Source organism: Leptodactylus fuscus, chromosome 6 (genome assembly GCF_031893055.1).
Source record: "Leptodactylus fuscus isolate aLepFus1 chromosome 6, aLepFus1.hap2, whole genome shotgun sequence".
Classification (NCBI taxonomy): Eukaryota; Metazoa; Chordata; class Amphibia; order Anura; family Leptodactylidae; genus Leptodactylus; species Leptodactylus fuscus.
In genome coordinates this window covers 39857103-39874121 of record NC_134270.1, presented here as the reverse complement: position 1 = coordinate 39874121, position 17019 = coordinate 39857103, and the positions used below count along the sequence as shown (strand labels likewise).

The window sequence follows — 17019 nt, the reverse complement described above, 5'->3', positions numbered from 1 at the left end:
CTAGTTATCCTGTGGACAGATTCTCCCTCCAGAGCAACCATGGGCCTCTTGGCTGTTTCTCTGACCAGTGTTCTCCTTGCTCGATCTGTCAGTTTAGGTGGACGGCCACGTCTTGGTAGGTTTGCAGTTGTAGAATACTCTTTCCATTTCAAGATGATGGATTGAACAGTGCTCCTTGAGCTGTGTAAATCTGTATGCAGTGACTGCCCCCTAGCGGTGGCTCCTGTTATGCAGAATAAGGAAGTATTAAAGTAAGTAAGCAGAATGAATGACAACAAGCAGAGATCTAGAAAACCGTGAGGAACCGATACAGAAAGTATATTGGAAAATTATAAAACATTGAAAAACCTTGTATTTCACAAACAATAATATTGGCGTCTCAACCCCTTTAAATCCCCTTCAAGTAAATGGTGCTGAGCTGCGATAACAAGCATAGCCAAATAGCTTGTATATGCAATGTATATGTGACAACTGCATAATACCATATGTCACACTACCATATGTCTGATTATGAAACTATATTATGTCTTTTTTTTTTTTTTAATAAAAAACTTATCTGTACAATAGTATCTGTAGAACAGTAGCTTCTCATTATATACAAAACTGTGCATTGGCCTTATGCAGAGACACATGGGGTATCAACAGCACTGCCCTGACACAATACTGACCATTGTCTTTATAGGTACCATAATATGGACCTATCAGGGGAAATGTATCAAGAATTCTGGCATAATTTGCACCAAAATCTGTCTAACATGCTGAGTATCACATTATCAAGTGTTTTAGATGCTTTTTAGACACATTTACAACTTGTACAAAAAGGGGCATGATCTGTCAAGAAACAGACATGGCCCAGGTTGACACCGTGGCCAAAAATGCACCATAAATTTTTAAGCCAAATGATAAGTGGTGTAATGTTATACTAGGCAGTCTAACAATACGCCAGACTGATCAAACAGCTCAGACACTGGCACGGTTTAGGACTGTCTTGTCTAATTTGTCTAAAACTTTGACACTATTAGTAAACCAGCCCCACTTTCTGCCTGGACCAGTATTATTAATAATGTAATAGGATATTTAATGGCTCATGCCAAGGGTTTCTTTTCTGCAAGATTCATAGACTTGTACAGAGATATGAATATGTCTGCCTCTAGGTGACACTGTAGGTATAGTACAGCCCATAGACGTCTACTGGTGCTTCCATATTACTCACCCATTATATGGAGCCATATTACAATAGTGTGCAGAATCCCGTATACTGTTATCAGCTTACTATAGTGTGAGAGCAACATTTTATTAGAATTCCTGCCCTGTATCCAGGTTAGCAAGCATTTACAGCACAGTGGTTCAGTATTTGGCACTAGCCTCTGCCCACGACTTTGTCTGCGGGTTGTTGGCGTCGATGATCCGCCTATATTCAGCAAATTACTGCCATCGATGGTTTCCCTGCTCTGGCATTTCAGCAGCTCTCAAGCTGTCCTGCTGCTGGCCTTGTTCCTCACACCGTGCCTGTGATTGTTTGGGCATCTCAGCAGCTCGCTGGGATGCCATATAATGAGTGTGTTGATAGCATTGATGATCCGCCTGCTCCAGCGTTTTGGCAGCTGTCAAGCTGGCCTGCCGCTGAACTCGTTCCTCGAGCTGTGCCCGTGATTGTTCCGGTATGGCTGGGATACCATATAATGAGTGTGTTGTTGGTGTCAATGATCCCCCTCAGCTCCGCTTGAGGAGAGCTCTGTGACTTCTGGGTACCTTTATAGCTCTCGTTGTTTGCGAAAAATTTGATTTTCTTTTTCCAGGCATGTTGAAAATTGGCAAACTGCCAATTTGAATTAAAGGTGTTTTCCCATCCAGTGTGTCAGCATGCTGCCTGGAGCAGATCAGATAATATGCAGATGTGTGAACACAAACCACTGAGGATTAGCTGTGTGTTTACACATAGAGATAACAGCCCTGGCTATCTCAGAAGCTGAGATAAGAGCAGTGTAATATAGTATGTGAACATAAATTCATAATGGTTGTGAAGCCATGTCATTTACCGGGATAAAAAGTAGCCTATGTTTTAATTGAGGTTACAAACTATCTATGTGCCAAATTTCTTTCAAACCCGTTCAAACTTTCACATTTATAATATTAGTAGCATAGGATTGTGGCCTTGCCTTGCCTTGCTCGAGTCCTAGGTTTGAATCTGACTGAAGGACCTTCGAGGAGTTTGTATGTTCTCCGTGGGTTTCTTCCGGGTACTTTGGTTTCCTCCCTCACTCCAAAGAAATACTAAAAGGGAATTTAGATTGTGAACCCTATATAGGACAGTGCCTGAAAAGGTCTGTAATGCTAAGGCCCAAACACAGCATAAAAAAAGGCGAAAATGCGTTTTTTTTTCCGCAGCACTTTTCATTGCGTTTTCGCAGAGTTTTCCTCTGTGGACTTTCTGTGGACCAATACGGAAAATTACAGCGTTTCTGTAGGTATAATTGACAGGCTGCGATTTTCAAAAACATGGATGTTTTTTAAATCACAGCTTTTCCAATGCAGATTTTTTTTCTGCAATGTGTGGATGCTTTAGCTAGAATCTTTAGCTAGATTCACTTTGCAGGTACCATAAAACGCAGCGTTTTCACAACATAGGGCTTCAGTTTAAAGCTCAGCTAAGTATGTTGGTGCTATACCAGTAAGGCCCAGTTCACATTTGTGTTCGGGTCATTCCGTTTCTGCAAGCAGCACTTTTCTCTCCACATTTTTCGTGTGAGAATCACACAAATCCCATTATAATCTATGGGGTCGTGGGTTTCCTAAGGTAAGCGCTTTTTTATGCGGATAGGTTTCCGTTCCGGGGGTCCCCAAGTGGACTCTTCGAACAGAAACCTATGTGCAGATGTTAACCGGCCTAAGAGAAATAAATACATTTTTATTAACCCTTCCTTTGGGGCTTCCTTCCATGAATATTTTGTCTTTTTTTTTCTTGTTGTCTTTGATCACCCTTCTGGTTTTATAGTCTGCTGCCAAAGTAATCACCAAAAATCACAAATAAAATAAGAAGCAAACAAAATAAATTGTAGAAAGGAAGATTTTATTAAATTTGATTAATGCCAATTAAAATCATCCAGTACAAAATGTAGGCTGTGGTCACACTAGCGCCCCCTGTATCTTGTTAATTGTATTAGGTAGAATGTAAAGAATTTGGCCTAATTTAACAAGTCTTGGATGCCCTAACCCATTATGTCCAGCATATATCACTGCTATATGTGCATGGTGTATGCCGGGCGTATAGACTGGCACTGTCTTCTAGGTATAAATGTGCCAGGCAGGACACAATAATCCTCCATGGCTGAGGAGAAGCCGCAGTTGCTCCTGTTCTGACTACTGCAGTGGATCTCTCTGTAGTCATAGCAAGCAATCTAAACCGTCATGTGGCACCTGCATGTAAGTCACATGACCTCTCAGCTGTAGCCAATCAGATCCCTTGCTACATATCCAAATAACTATAAGCATAAATATAAAATGAAAGCTGCACTGTGATTGGTTGTTATAGGTAACAACGAGATATCTTATTGGACACCTTCATAAATCTCCGCCATGTATTGAGGATAGTTTTGTGAGATTAGTCAGTAGTATTGACATGATGAGACGAGTACAATGCCACGCGTGGCCGGGTACAACATCCGCACAAACAGGTTCATCTTTTACAATATAACACAGGGCATCTAACATATACTGTAGCAATGTAGAGATGGAGACAGAAGCGGCAGCCAGATTGGATTGGTTGGTTTACATAACTTCATGCAGTCTCCTACACTTAAAGGGTTTTTCCAGGACTGAGCTATTGATGACCCCCGACAGATCAGCAGTTTGCAGAGACCACGGAGCTCACGAGCGCTGCTGCTTCTTCTCTGCGTCGATGATTCATGTTCATTGGTCACACTGTAATACCAAGCACATCCACTGTACAATGTATGGCGCTGTGCTTGGTTTTAAGTGATACAGGATTCAGATGAGCGCTGGGGCCAGTGAATATCAAATACAGCGCTGTCTCTTTAAAAAGCTGATCGGTGCGGTTCTCAAGTGTTGGGGCTACACCAACAAAAATATTAATGACCTATGCTAAGAATAGCAGAATCCCAGAAAACCCCTTTAAGTGATATGTTTATAAAGTATTGTAGCTTTATAGACATCACCTCTATATTGCAGTATAAATGGATGAATGTATTAAAATGTTATTACCCCAGGAACTGCTGTTCCTCAGGGGTTGGACTTAAAACAAGTTCTTATGCTGCTTGGGTTTTGGGTCTCACATCTAGTGATGTCTGTCCTGGCTCTTGCATTTTTCAGCAGTTTTATAACTTTCAGGCGAAGTTCACGACTACATTGGGTTCTCCGTAGGGTTGAGCGATCGTGTTCGGAAAAGATCGGATTTCGATCGGCAAACGAGAAAATTTCACGATCGTGATCGGAATTCCGAACACGATCTTTTTAGGTGGATTCGAGATCGGTGATTATTTCCCACAATGCTTTGCTACTGGCCAAGCATTGTGGGAAAAGCTAAGAATGTTAGCCTTCACACTGAGTATACGCTCCACTCATTCTGAGCGGAGTGTATACTCAGTGTGAACGCTCCGCTGCGATTCCATAGGAATGAATGGAAGCAGCCGACACACAGCCTTAACCCCCTGTGCGCCGGCTGCGTCCATTCATTCTAATGGGAGACTAGCTTACATCTCTAGTAGCTACTTACCTGCAGAGATGGCTGGTCCGGTGCCCGATGTTCTCGTTCTTCTTCGCCTCGCTGCCCCCACCTCCCAGGTTAGTGTTAAAGAGCTAGGAAGAAGGCGGGACTTGTGGCTTAGGAGCGTGTGGGCGGGTACAGGGAGGGGAGACGTGACATCTCCCCTCCCAGTACCTGCCCACACTCTCCTAACCGCCCACACTCTCCTAACCTGGGAGGCAGGGGCAGCAAGGCGAAGAAGAACGAGAACACCGGGCACTGGACCAGCCATCTCTGCCGGTAAGTGGACACCAGGGGGGACTAAGTAGCAAGAGGATTAATAAAAAATCCACTGGCTACTTAGAGATTAAAAGATAATCACTACACAGCATGGATTCTAACAATTAAAGCGTTCAATTGTTAGATTCCATGCTCTATAGTGAATAGGATTGTTTTTAAAATCCGATCTCCGATTAGTAAAAAAATCCCATTGACTTGCATTGGGATCGGAATTGGGATCGAGATCGGGTTCGAATGAAAAATTATCGGAAAGCGGATTTCAAAATCGATCCTGAAAAGTCAAGATTGGCTCAACCCTAGTTCTCCGTCATTTGGGTTCAGTGGACCCTAAAAATGGAGAGCCAGACAGCCAAAACAGCAGTTACTTGTGGATATTGACAGACCCCATAGACCAAGGGTCTACAAACTACGGCCCATGGGCCACAGGTGGCCCGCCGAGGACATTTTTCTGGCCTGCTAGCGCCAGATCCCTCACTATTGGTGAATCCAGTACAGGATTCTCCATTAGTTAGGGATTGCTGCTTTCAGTTGGAGGTGCAAATGCACCTACAGCTGAAAGCTGTCAGTGTTGGTCACGACTGCGGCCTATACTGACCGAAGAGTATAACCTCTCCCCCGTCAAAGGCGCGATGATGTAAGTCATCAGCTCCTGCATTCAGAAGAAGAAGGACGTCCGGCGTGAACATACCCTAAAAGTTATAAAACTGCAAAATGGCGCCACAGCTCGGACTGAGCTTCCCAGGTTTGGGGCCCTAAACCCCAGCAACAAAAGATCATGCTGGAATGTCAGACTGTAATAAATAGAGAACATTGAGGCCGTTGGAGGTGTATTTGCTCATCTTCTAACAAGCTGAAGATTTGTTATATATTCACATTCTTTGCGGTAAGCCAAAAATTTCAAGGACTGTACAGAAGAAAAGTCAATATTTGTTTCTGGCGATGAGACTTGGCAACATAGTGAACTAAAGTATCAGAAATATTTGCCAAAGTGAATAAATATAAGTCAGAAAACCATAATAATTTAGGAGAGCTGTCATTCCAAAGATCTCAAGTATAAGGTAGAAGATGAAATGTGGCCACACAATGGAAAGTCTGAGTATTTGAGAGGAAAGAGATATGCTTTGTAGTGCACCTGTTACTGTGGAGTTTGTATGTTTTAGACTAATAGTAATAGTGTTGGCCAAAAGTATTGGCACCCCTGTAATTCTGTCAGATAATACTCATGTTCTTCCAGAAAATGATTGCAAGCACAAATTCTTTGGTATTATTATCTTCATTTAATTTGTCTTCAATAGAAAACCACAAAAAGAATTGTCAAATTGGATATAATTCCACACCAAACATAAAAAAGGGGGTGGACAAAAGTATTGGCACTGTTTGAAAAATCATGTGATGTTTCTCTAATTTGTGTAATTAACAGCACCTGTTACTTACCTGAGGCACCTAACAGGTGGTGGCAATAACTAAATCACACTTGCAGCCAGTTCAAATGGATTAAAGTTCACTCAACCTCTGTCCTGTATTCTTGTGTGTACCACATTGAGCATGGAGAAAAGAAAGAAGACCAAAGAACTGTCTGAGGACTTGAGAAGCAAAATTGTGAGGAAGCATGAGCAATCTCAAGGCTACAAGTCCATCTCCAAAGACCTGAATGTTCCTGTGTCTACCGTACGCAGTGTCATCAAGAAGTTTAAAGCCCATGGCACTGTGGCTAACCTCCCTAGATGTGGACGGAAAAGAAAAATTGACGAGAGATTTCAACGCAAGATTGTGCGGATGGTGGATAAAGAACCTCGACTAACATCCAAACAAGTTCAAGCTGCCCTGCAGTTCGAGGGTACAACAGTGTCAACCCGTACTATCTGTCAGCGTCTGAATGAAAAGGGACTGTATGGTAGGCAGTGGCGTAACTACCGTAGAGGCAGCGGAGGCGGCTGCCACAGGGCCCGGGCCATTAGGGGGCCCGGTGACAGCCGCTACCGCTGCGTTTTTTTTTAAATAGGCCGTTATAGGCCAGGATCGGTAAGTGACACCGCAGGCCCCACAAATACTATCATTATACTTGGGGGTCTTTGCAGACCCCCGAGTATAATGATCAGAGGCCCGGGAGAGGTAAGGGAACGTAACAAACACTGTTACTTACGTCTCCACGATCCTGCCAGGCCTCCTTTCTGACGTCCTTTCTGACGTCTCTGACGTCACATGAACCTGGCCGGCGTCCCGGTCATGTGACGTCTGACGTCATTTCAGAAGGACGGCAGTGGAGAAGACAGCGTAGGAGCCGGGGGACAGGTAAGAAACTGTAATTTTTTATGTCTTTATTCCCCCGGGTCTCCAATTATTATACTCCGGGGTCTGAAAAGACCCCAGAGTATAATGGCTGTTTATGGGTGTCCACTATGGGGTATAATACTGTGTGCAGGGGACACTATTGGGGATGATACTGTGTGCAGGGGCCACTATGAGGCATAATACTGTGTGCAGGGGCCATTAAGGGACATAGAGTGCGGAGGAGGGGGCCGGACGTCGGTGTCGGTTGGGGGGGGCCATTAAAGGAACATAATACTGTGTGCAGGGGACAGTAAGGGACATAATACTGTGTGCAGGGGCCACTATGAGGCATAATACTGTGTGCAGGGGCCATTAAGGGACATAGAGTGCGGAGGAGGGGGCATGTCGGTGTCGGTTGGGGGGGGCATGTCAAAAGTTCACCATGGGGCCCCGCCATTCCTAGTTACGCCACTGATGGTAGGATACCCAGGAAGACCCCACTTCTTACCCAGAGACATAAAAAAGCCAGGCTGGAGTTTGCCAAAACTTACCTGAGAAAGCCAAAAACGTTTTGGAAGAAGGTTCTCCGGTCAGATGAGACAAAAGTAGAACTTTTTGGGAAAAGGCATCAACATAGAGTTTACAGGAAAAAAAAAAAAGAGACCTTCAAAGAAAAGAACACGGTCCCTACAGTCAAACATGGCGGAGGTTCCCTGATGTTTTGGGGTTGCTTTGCTGCCTCTGGCACTGGACTGCTTGACTGTGTGCATGGCATTATGAAGTCTGAAGACTACCAACACATTGTGCAGCATAATGTAGGGCCCAGTGTGAGAAAGCTGGGTCTCCCTCAGAGGTCATGGGTCTTCCAGCAGGACAATGACCCAAAACACACTTCAAAAAGCACTAGAAAATCCACTCAATCCACTCCTGGCTTTGTCTTAAAAAACGCAACCAAGTCTACATCAAAAAAACATGTATTATCACAACGTGGAGATGCAGGACGACCCACAGCTATAAAGCACTGCGGGAAAAACCGTGGAGAGAACGCATTGCGGTTCTTCCCACAGCGCTTTAAACAGGAAGTTTGCAGAGTTTTCCTCTGTGGATTCTCTGTTGCAATTATATCTATAGGGAAACCTTCTGAGTCTCCGTAGGTGTAATTGACATGCTGCGATTTCCAAAACCACGTCGGTTTCATAAAACGCGGCGTGTCCGCATGGCAGTTCTTACCGCAAAGTGGGCATGGGATTCGTTAGAATCCCATCCGCTTTGCCTGTACTGTAAAATGCAGCTATTTTTCCCACGGCGTTTCCATCCCATGGGGCCCCGGTCTTAAAGGATTTTCCAGGCTTATGAACTGATGACCTAGCCTCAGAATAGGTTATCAATTGAAGAGCAATACCAAAGACCCCCACTAGTCAGCAAGAGATGCTGTGTACTGTACAATGGCTGAGCTTGGTATCACAGCTCAGCCCTGTGCACTTGAACGGAACATAACAGGCCATGTAACCTATGAACGTGACTTGTGAGATGGAACTGTTGATTCGTGGAGTTCCCACATATTAGACATCTACTGATCCAGGATAGGCCTTCAAACAGTATATATAAAGTTCACATAACAGTATTCAAGTAATATCTGCAACACATCAGGTCCAAAATGGTAACCCATTGTGGCAGCAAGGAAATTTAGCAGCTCTGCACCGAAATGTTGGGTCTATATAAGGTAGAGGAACTTCATTTGTAAGAGGGTGAAGGACCCATTTTTATATCCCTCTTACACCTTGGTACTGCACCGATGCATGATGCAATATGATAACGTTTCCATGTTATTTCCTTACTATTACGCTCCCTATTAGAGATGAGCGAACACTGTTCGGATCAGCCGATCCGAACAGCACGCACCCATAGATATGAATGGAAGCACCTGTGACGCTGACTTTGCCGGCGTCCGGCCGGCGTCACAGGTGCTTCCATTCATTTCTATGGGTGCGTGCTGTTCGGATCGGCTGATCCGAACAGTGTTCGCTCATCTTTACTCCCTATCTCTCTATACATTCACTGATTTGAGTCTTATGTTTAATAATCTTGCCCTGGAGGAATATTTTGTGTTCTTTGCAATTACTACTTGGATGAACAATTGACATGAGCTCTGATCTTCTGCAGCACTTTGCACATTATGAGCACAACCCTATACTTTGCTATAGTGTTAGTCACTTTAGCTACTAATTTCTCGTAACCACATTTTGCATAAGCAACCTTTCCTCCAAAGTAAATAATGTATGGCTTGTATACTCCTCTTAACTTCAAAGACATACCAGCTCTCCACCTGCACAGTAATATTTATATTGCTATGTTACTGACACTCATAACCTTGGTTTTAAGAACTTGTATTACAGTTTTGCAAGATGTTTCTGTCTTTATGGTATAGTTTCCTTATTGTTTCTGGTAGCGTAAACTTTATAGGAACAGAACATGACGATGAGGGTTGTAGGAATGTCTGTGTGTTGTAAATTGGTGCCTATAAAGTATATAAGCAGAGACTATAGAGGATGCAGAGATAGCAGTCAAAGGCAGGACTTTGGCTCTGTTGCATCTAAGGCCTCGTTCACATCTGCATTTGGATTCCGTCCGGGGGAGTCCGCATGAGGACCCCCCCCTCCCTCAAACGGAATGCTAAACGCAACTGCAAGTGGTGTGCCAGTGAAAGCAGACGGACCCCATAGACTACAATGGAGTCTGTGTGCTGGCCGCCAGATCTCCGCAGGGATCATGTGGACAGGAAATTAGTTCACAATTTGCTTTCCTGTCCGCATGATTCGTGCGGGCCGGAGGCAGCAAGCACATGGACCCCATTATAGTGTATGGGGTCCATTGCTTTTGCTGCATACCGCTTGCAGTTGCATTCGGTATTCCGTTCTCCTGCCGACTCCCCGGACAGAATACCAACGCAAATGTGAACGAGGCCTTAGAGAAAAGGACGCTGAATATCCTACTGTTTATGTGTCATGTTGAGGGGGCGAAAGGATAAGGCATGTTTTCTTGCCTCTCTTTATTCAAAAGACTAGGCAATCTGACTAAACTGTGCATATGGGGGCCTATGATGGATCCATAAAAACAGGTGCCCCAAAGATGCCCATGAACCAAGAAAAAATGACATTTTTTGCATCACGATCCTCTAAATAGACCTAAAGATCGGAACCCCATGTAACGCGAATGCCTCTGTTTGGCCAGGGCGAAATCTCTGCAGCAAAAAACACAGTTTTACAATCCCTGCAAAGTGAATGTAATTCTAGCGACTCCCATTGCAGAAAAAAATACGCTCAGCGGTAATGCTGCGATTTTCAAAAGTGTCGTGTTTCTGGAAATCGTATCATGTCAATTATATCTACTGAAACGCCATCAGTTTTCCTATAGGTATAATTGAAGCAGAAAGCCCGCAGAGGAAAGCTATGGATTTTGTGTGAAAAGCGCTGCAGGAAAAACAGAGATGTGTTTCCGCCGTGGTTTTTCCCTGCGGCCTGCTACATGGGGCCTTAGCCTAAGACTGCTCAACAGAATTCCTGTATTATGAAAGGTACATGGCAGATTAGGAAGTCTGTTGTGGATTTGGTATTGGAGTCCAAAAGCTTAAGGTTACATCACTATATACAAGTTATCTATATATTACTTGGTGTCTGTATCTACATATTTTTTATTGTATGATATGATAATATTACCATTTATGTGGTAAGCAATAACTTTACAATAGAATCAGATTCCGTCCAATTCCAAGATAGAACAAAGTTTAACTTGACACTGGTAACTTTCTGTAGCGTGATATCTTACTATAGAATACACAACTTCACTAAATACACTTCCAGATGACGTGTTACTTTATATATATGGGATGATACTATTAGAAGAGATGAAAGGAAGAATATCTGCAGGATCAGACTACACATAGGTTGGTTTGTAGTCTGTAACCATGTAGACACATAGGTTTGCATATGAGCTGTATACACAAATAAAAAAAAGTACCATCTTCCTACCCTGTTTCCCCCAAAATAAGTCATCCCCCGAAAGTAAGACATAGCAGAGATTTATTTGAATTGCCTAATATAAGGCACCCCCGAAAGTAAGACATCCCCCAATAATAATAATCTTTCTGCGTAAATATTGTATGAAGAAAAACATTGCATCTGGCTGAACACTGTGCGCGATGTTCCATGTGCACAGGTTATGCCGGCTGCTGACACCGCTGCGATATGTTGTATCCACTGTTCCTGCTGCTGTAGGGTGAGCTGGGAGATGCCCGCTGTGCATACACTAAGCATCGTATGCGGCGGGGGGTTCACTCTCCCAGCTCATCCCACAGCAGCAGCAACAGCGGATACGACGTATGGTATCACAGCAGCGGCAGCAGCCGGCTTTCCTGTACACACACAGCACCACACACAACGTTCAGCCGGCTACAATGTTTTTCTTCATACAGTCTTTGCGCAGCAAGAACATCTCAGCATAGCGCAGTGGTGGCAGCACCACACAAAAATAGAATAAGACATCCCCTCAAAATAAGACATAGCATATCTTTAGGACCAAAATTTTATATAAGACACTGCCTTATTTTTGGGGAAACACAGTATATATGACAAGTGAAATCAAATTCTCCCATACATTCATTTCTCCTGTATTGTCTTCTAGCTGTGACTTCAGATCAACACCAGCACAACCAAAGCCGTCCTTACCTCGGTGTGCGGGTCAAGGAACCAGTCAAGGAGCTTCTGAAAAGAAAGAGAGGGAATTTAGCCGGTACCAACTCCACAACGCCCACGGTAATATGACTCAGTATGTTCCAGCTGATGGAGATTTAGACTTTACTTCCGTTCCTTGCAATATTACATTCAACAATGGAAAGAGTCCTTTTGCTTAACTCTGTAAGGATCGGGAACAGTTTGGTCATTCAGAACTTTTTATGATTTTTCTGTTGGGGTGAGTTTTACGTTTAGTTGACACCAATGCAGTCAAGTGTTATCATGTTATTCAAGAGTTAAATAGGAAAGGCCCTATATATACGTAGCATTTTTTTCTTTGGGATTTTTTCTATTTCATGGCGTAGCATGATATGAGTCTTAGGTTTTATTTAGGCATTTTCCTATTGATATCACTATAGGAAAAAAAAAAAAAAAAACGCTAGAGAAATGCCGTTTACATAAAAATTCCAAAACACCATACAAAGCAATAATTAGCACTGACTTTTTATGACTTTTTTTTTAAAGAAAAAAAAAAAAATGAAAAACTATGTCTGAAGGTAGTCTCATAGATCTGCCCAGTAGGGTTGAACCGATCTTGTGATTTCAGGATTGTTTTTAAAATCCGATTTTCGATCATTTTCCAGCCGATCCCTATCATGAAATTTGCTTGATCGCCGATCGGCATCCGATCTTTCCCAATCCCAATCGTTCAACCCTAGTTACTTTATGTTTATGGAGTAGGGTTGAGCCGATCTTGAGATTTCAGGATCGTTTTTAAAATCTGATTTTCGATAATTTTCCAGCCGATCCAAATCGCAATCGTGAAATTTGCTTGATTGCCGATCGGGATCCGATCTTTCCCGATTGCACAACCCTGCCCCCCGGACAACCAGCTTTGCACCTGTAGCCAGGATAGGTTCTCAGGACAGTGATGCTAGGATGTACGGCACAAGACCACAGAGGCCAGTGACTGGCCCCCATGGTTAAATGGATACCTGTGTTGCAGTTTCTGTATAGAATCGCTCTTCTCTTTTATGGTATATCATATGCTTCGAGTTCATGTTATATTAACCCTCTACATCTGTTTCCAGGTCCCTGCATCTTACCAGACTATTACACCGTACACGTCAGTAGGTAATCATTCACAATAGTGTTCTTTAGTAATGTATTTGCATACCCTTATATTTTTGTACACCCTTTTTACTCATGTCACTATGATTTATCACTAGTCTCCAACACCACTGAACTTCCGTATGTTGATTTGGAAGCTACGACATCATTGCTGCCAGTCCAAGATGAAGGCACATTCTACACTGGATGGATTTCCCAACCATCCACCTTTCAGCCTATAACACAATGGACAACGTGCCCCGAGTACATTTCACATGAGACTGTAAGCTGTCCATACACAGGAGACATGTATGTCCAGCCAATGTGCCAGGGCTATACTGTGGTTGGACCACCGTCAGTCTTGACTTACACCTCGCAACCTCTACTAACAAACTTCACAGTAAGTCAAAAATTACTTCAATATTATTTGCTGTAATTTCATCCTATAAGCTAAAAATAATACGTACAGAGAAAAACAAGTCTATGAGACAGCAATGGTGATATTTTTGTTAAAATATGGCTATATGCCAGAGTTAGGAAACCCTTTTTTCCTGCATACATAAATGTGCTAGAAAAAGTGGGTGAGGGTCTTCAGAATTGCAGAGTTTTTCTACGTTTCCCTAAACTGCAGCTGGATATAAATATGCAGAGGCATAACTTGAAGCTTCTAGGCCCTAATACAAAATTTGTAATGTGGCCCCATTCCTACATTGTCACACTTATAATAATAATAATAATCCCAACGTCATTGCAAAACAAAGGCCTCTTGGAAGGTTGGGCATGATGCTAAAGGGAGCAGCCATTATTGGGTTATTTCACTGGAATCCTGTCATAAGACAGGCTTGCACATTCCAGTGAGCGCCCTCTATTGGTTTGCAATACTGAGGCAGCAACTGTCTTCCTAATTACATCATGGAAGGCAGATTTGCATATTCTTCCCATAGTTCCTTGCAAAGTGGAGTGCTAAAGGCTTAACAAGTCTCCACACACCTATATGGTGGTCTCTCCATAAGGAGTGACAATATCCCCTTAACACTTATAATAGTAATATATCTTATGTGGTAGAGGGATCTTTGGGGCCACCCAGGGGCTAGTGCAGATTGCTACTGCTGGATTCCCTATAGCCACACCTGTGGAAATCAGAAAAGAGATCAAAGAAGTTTTTTCAACCTTAGGATAAGTTCACACGGGTTTTTTTGGATTGGAACCTGAGGCGGAGGCCGTCTCAGGTTCCGATCCAAAAACCGGGTAGCCGCAGCTAAAAGCCGGTGCACTGCATCAGCATCCAGCCACGCACTCCGCTCCGGATTAGGCCCAATGAATGGGCCTAGTCCGGAAGAGGGTGTGTCTTCAGGCCGAATTGCGAGGCAACCTGGCCTGAAGAATGAACATCTCATTTCTTCCAGCTCTCGGAAAAAGCTCCTGAGCGGCTCCCATTGATTTCATGTAAAATTACCCTTTGTGTGATGAAAGTAAAATGTGGGTCCCCTTGACAGATGGGACAGATGTTAACTGCAACTTCAGTAATGATGCCAGTGTTTATGGGCCTCCTAAGGGACTGCACCCCCTCAAGTTATGCCTCTGTGAATATGCCAATCCTGACTATGTTTTTCATCTACTGATTCCTCTGGAAATTTTAGGTATAGGTAAAACTATCATCTTGATGTCATATGAAAGCTGTCCATTCACCTTTCATATGACACCCGAAGCAGTGTTCTAGATTGTATAAATACTGAGATATAACTGAAACAATGCCTAGCCTCAGCTTCCCTGCCTTATACAAGATAATGCCAACCGGTACGCTTAGTGAAAGCAGTTTAGGGTTCTGCTCTCAATAGAAAAACAAAGGAAAAAACTAAGAAATGCAGGATTTCACAGAAAGGAGCTAACATTTGTTAACAAAGTAAATTACAAAATGTATTAATGACGCAAATACTGTAAAAAAATCAAAAGTTGTTGAAAGGTTTAGTTATGATTTAAATATAACATGATGACCAGATGTCAGAAATGTGGATCCAGTTTGTGACTTATTTTCTTTATAGTCTTTTCAATGAACATGAACTTACCATAGACTTTTTCCCTACAGACAAGAAACCCCAACCCATGTGTTGCAACCCAGTTAGAATACGCAGAGCAGCAAGCACCATTGACTTACTTTCCATGGGCACAGACCATTCCAAGTCTTCCTACACCAACCCATTCATTACCATACCAAGCAACGCCAACCACAATCCAAAGCCAACAGTTTGTCCCCATACCAATTTCTGTACCAGATTCTGTGCCAGAGGAACTTGACTCAAGACGAGATATCAACAATCTACCAATGGAGAAATTACTGGAGGGCGGGGAAGGAAATGATTCCTATGTTCTAAATCACACATTATCTATTGAAGGCCTTTAAAGATGCATTTTTTCATAGTATAATATTTAACTATCTGTAAATTGGTTTGATGTGAAGTAATTCTAAAAACTACAATTAAAGTGATATTACAATCCAAAACCTAAGTGATACATGTTGGATCAGTGGAGGTCAAAACGGTAAAACCCCCTCCAATGGTTTAGAACAGAGCTTTATAGTTTCCTTAAAGAGGTTGTCTGGGCAAAACAATTACTTTTAAAATAGGCAGGGGGAGGAGAAAAACATAAAAAAACCCCTCATACTTGCTTGTCCCCCGTGCTCCAGTGTCCTCCCAGCATGGTCTGGTCCTGCTGTTGCGATGTCTTTTCAAAGTGAAACCGCTCACCAGCTGTGACGTTCTGGATCCCTTCCATTGAAGCCGAAGATTGGTCTCATCGGTATTCAGTGGCCTTAGGAAGGGACACCGGGAGGTCACAGGTAGTGGCGTACACGCCGATGTTTGGCTTCAGCTATCACATGTGTGGGGACTTCTGCCAGAAGACAACAATGGACTGGGAGGATGGAAGACACCAGTTCACTGGGGGAAGGTGAATATGATTATTTATATTTTTTTGACTGCCCCCAGCCAATTTTAAAAATATTTTTTTGTCCATTTTTGCCTGGACAAACCCTTTAACTTCCATAGAGTTTGAGTGGAGTGGCACTGCACACTTTTGACCTCCACTTCACTCAAAGTCCTCTTTGTCCTTGACATGCATTTGACAGGTGAAGAGAGTCCCCCATTTTAGCCATCCTCCATTTAAGCGATCAGTGGGGATCCCAGTGGTCAGACCCTACCAAATGGAAAAATATTACCTATCCAGTACTTTTGGGATACATGTTTTTGGTTTGGATATCTCTTTAAGGGCACGGGCTAGAACTAAATAGATGCACAAATCTATTGTAAATAAGTTTCACAATAGTAAAATAAAATTTGCGTTCTGTCAAATAAAATCCAGGTCGTCTGGAATAATAATATCATGCTTGAGTTATTTTTTACTGAACATCAATATACTGCTCATTAGTTTACTCAATGAATGAATCTGCAGCCATTATTATATAACTTCATGAGGAGATGTCCATCAAAATCCTGTATTGGATTAGCATTGTTAGGCTAAGGCCCCATGGGCCGTAATCGCAGTGATAAAGCGCTGCGGAAAGAACCGCTGCGTGATCGCATTGGGGTTCTTTCCACAGCGCTTTGAAGAGAAAGTTCACAGAGTTTTCCTCTGCGGACTTTCTCTTCCCATTATATCTATGGGAAAGCCGCCGGCGTTTCCGTAGATATAATTGATATGCTGCGATTTGCAAAGCCGCAACGGCTTTGCAAATCGCAACGTGTCTGCGCTGTGATTTCTTCCGCAAAGTGGGCATGGGATTCGCATGAATCCCATCCCCTTTGCTTGTACTGTAAAATGCCGCGATTTTTCCCGCAGCGTCTCCGCTGTGGGCAAATTGCTGCGTTTACGTCCCGTGGGGCCCCGGCCTTAAATGGCTTTTTCGGGACT

General features: G+C 43.1%; 1 protein-coding gene across 1 annotated transcript in view; it reads left to right on the top strand.

Annotated features, from left to right (window-relative positions):
* Positions 1 to 15588, top strand: part of POU2AF1 (POU class 2 homeobox associating factor 1) — a 37535-nt gene extending 21947 nt beyond the window's left edge. Inside the window, exons 2-5 of the mRNA XM_075279817.1 lie at positions 11954 to 12084; positions 13095 to 13137; positions 13233 to 13513; positions 15200 to 15588. Coding sequence (XP_075135918.1) covers positions 11954 to 12084; positions 13095 to 13137; positions 13233 to 13513; positions 15200 to 15514 — 770 coding nt within the window. The 3' untranslated portion in view covers positions 15515 to 15588. The remainder of the gene's footprint in view (positions 1 to 11953; positions 12085 to 13094; positions 13138 to 13232; positions 13514 to 15199) is intronic.
* Positions 15589 to 17019: the final 1431 nt, after the last annotated feature.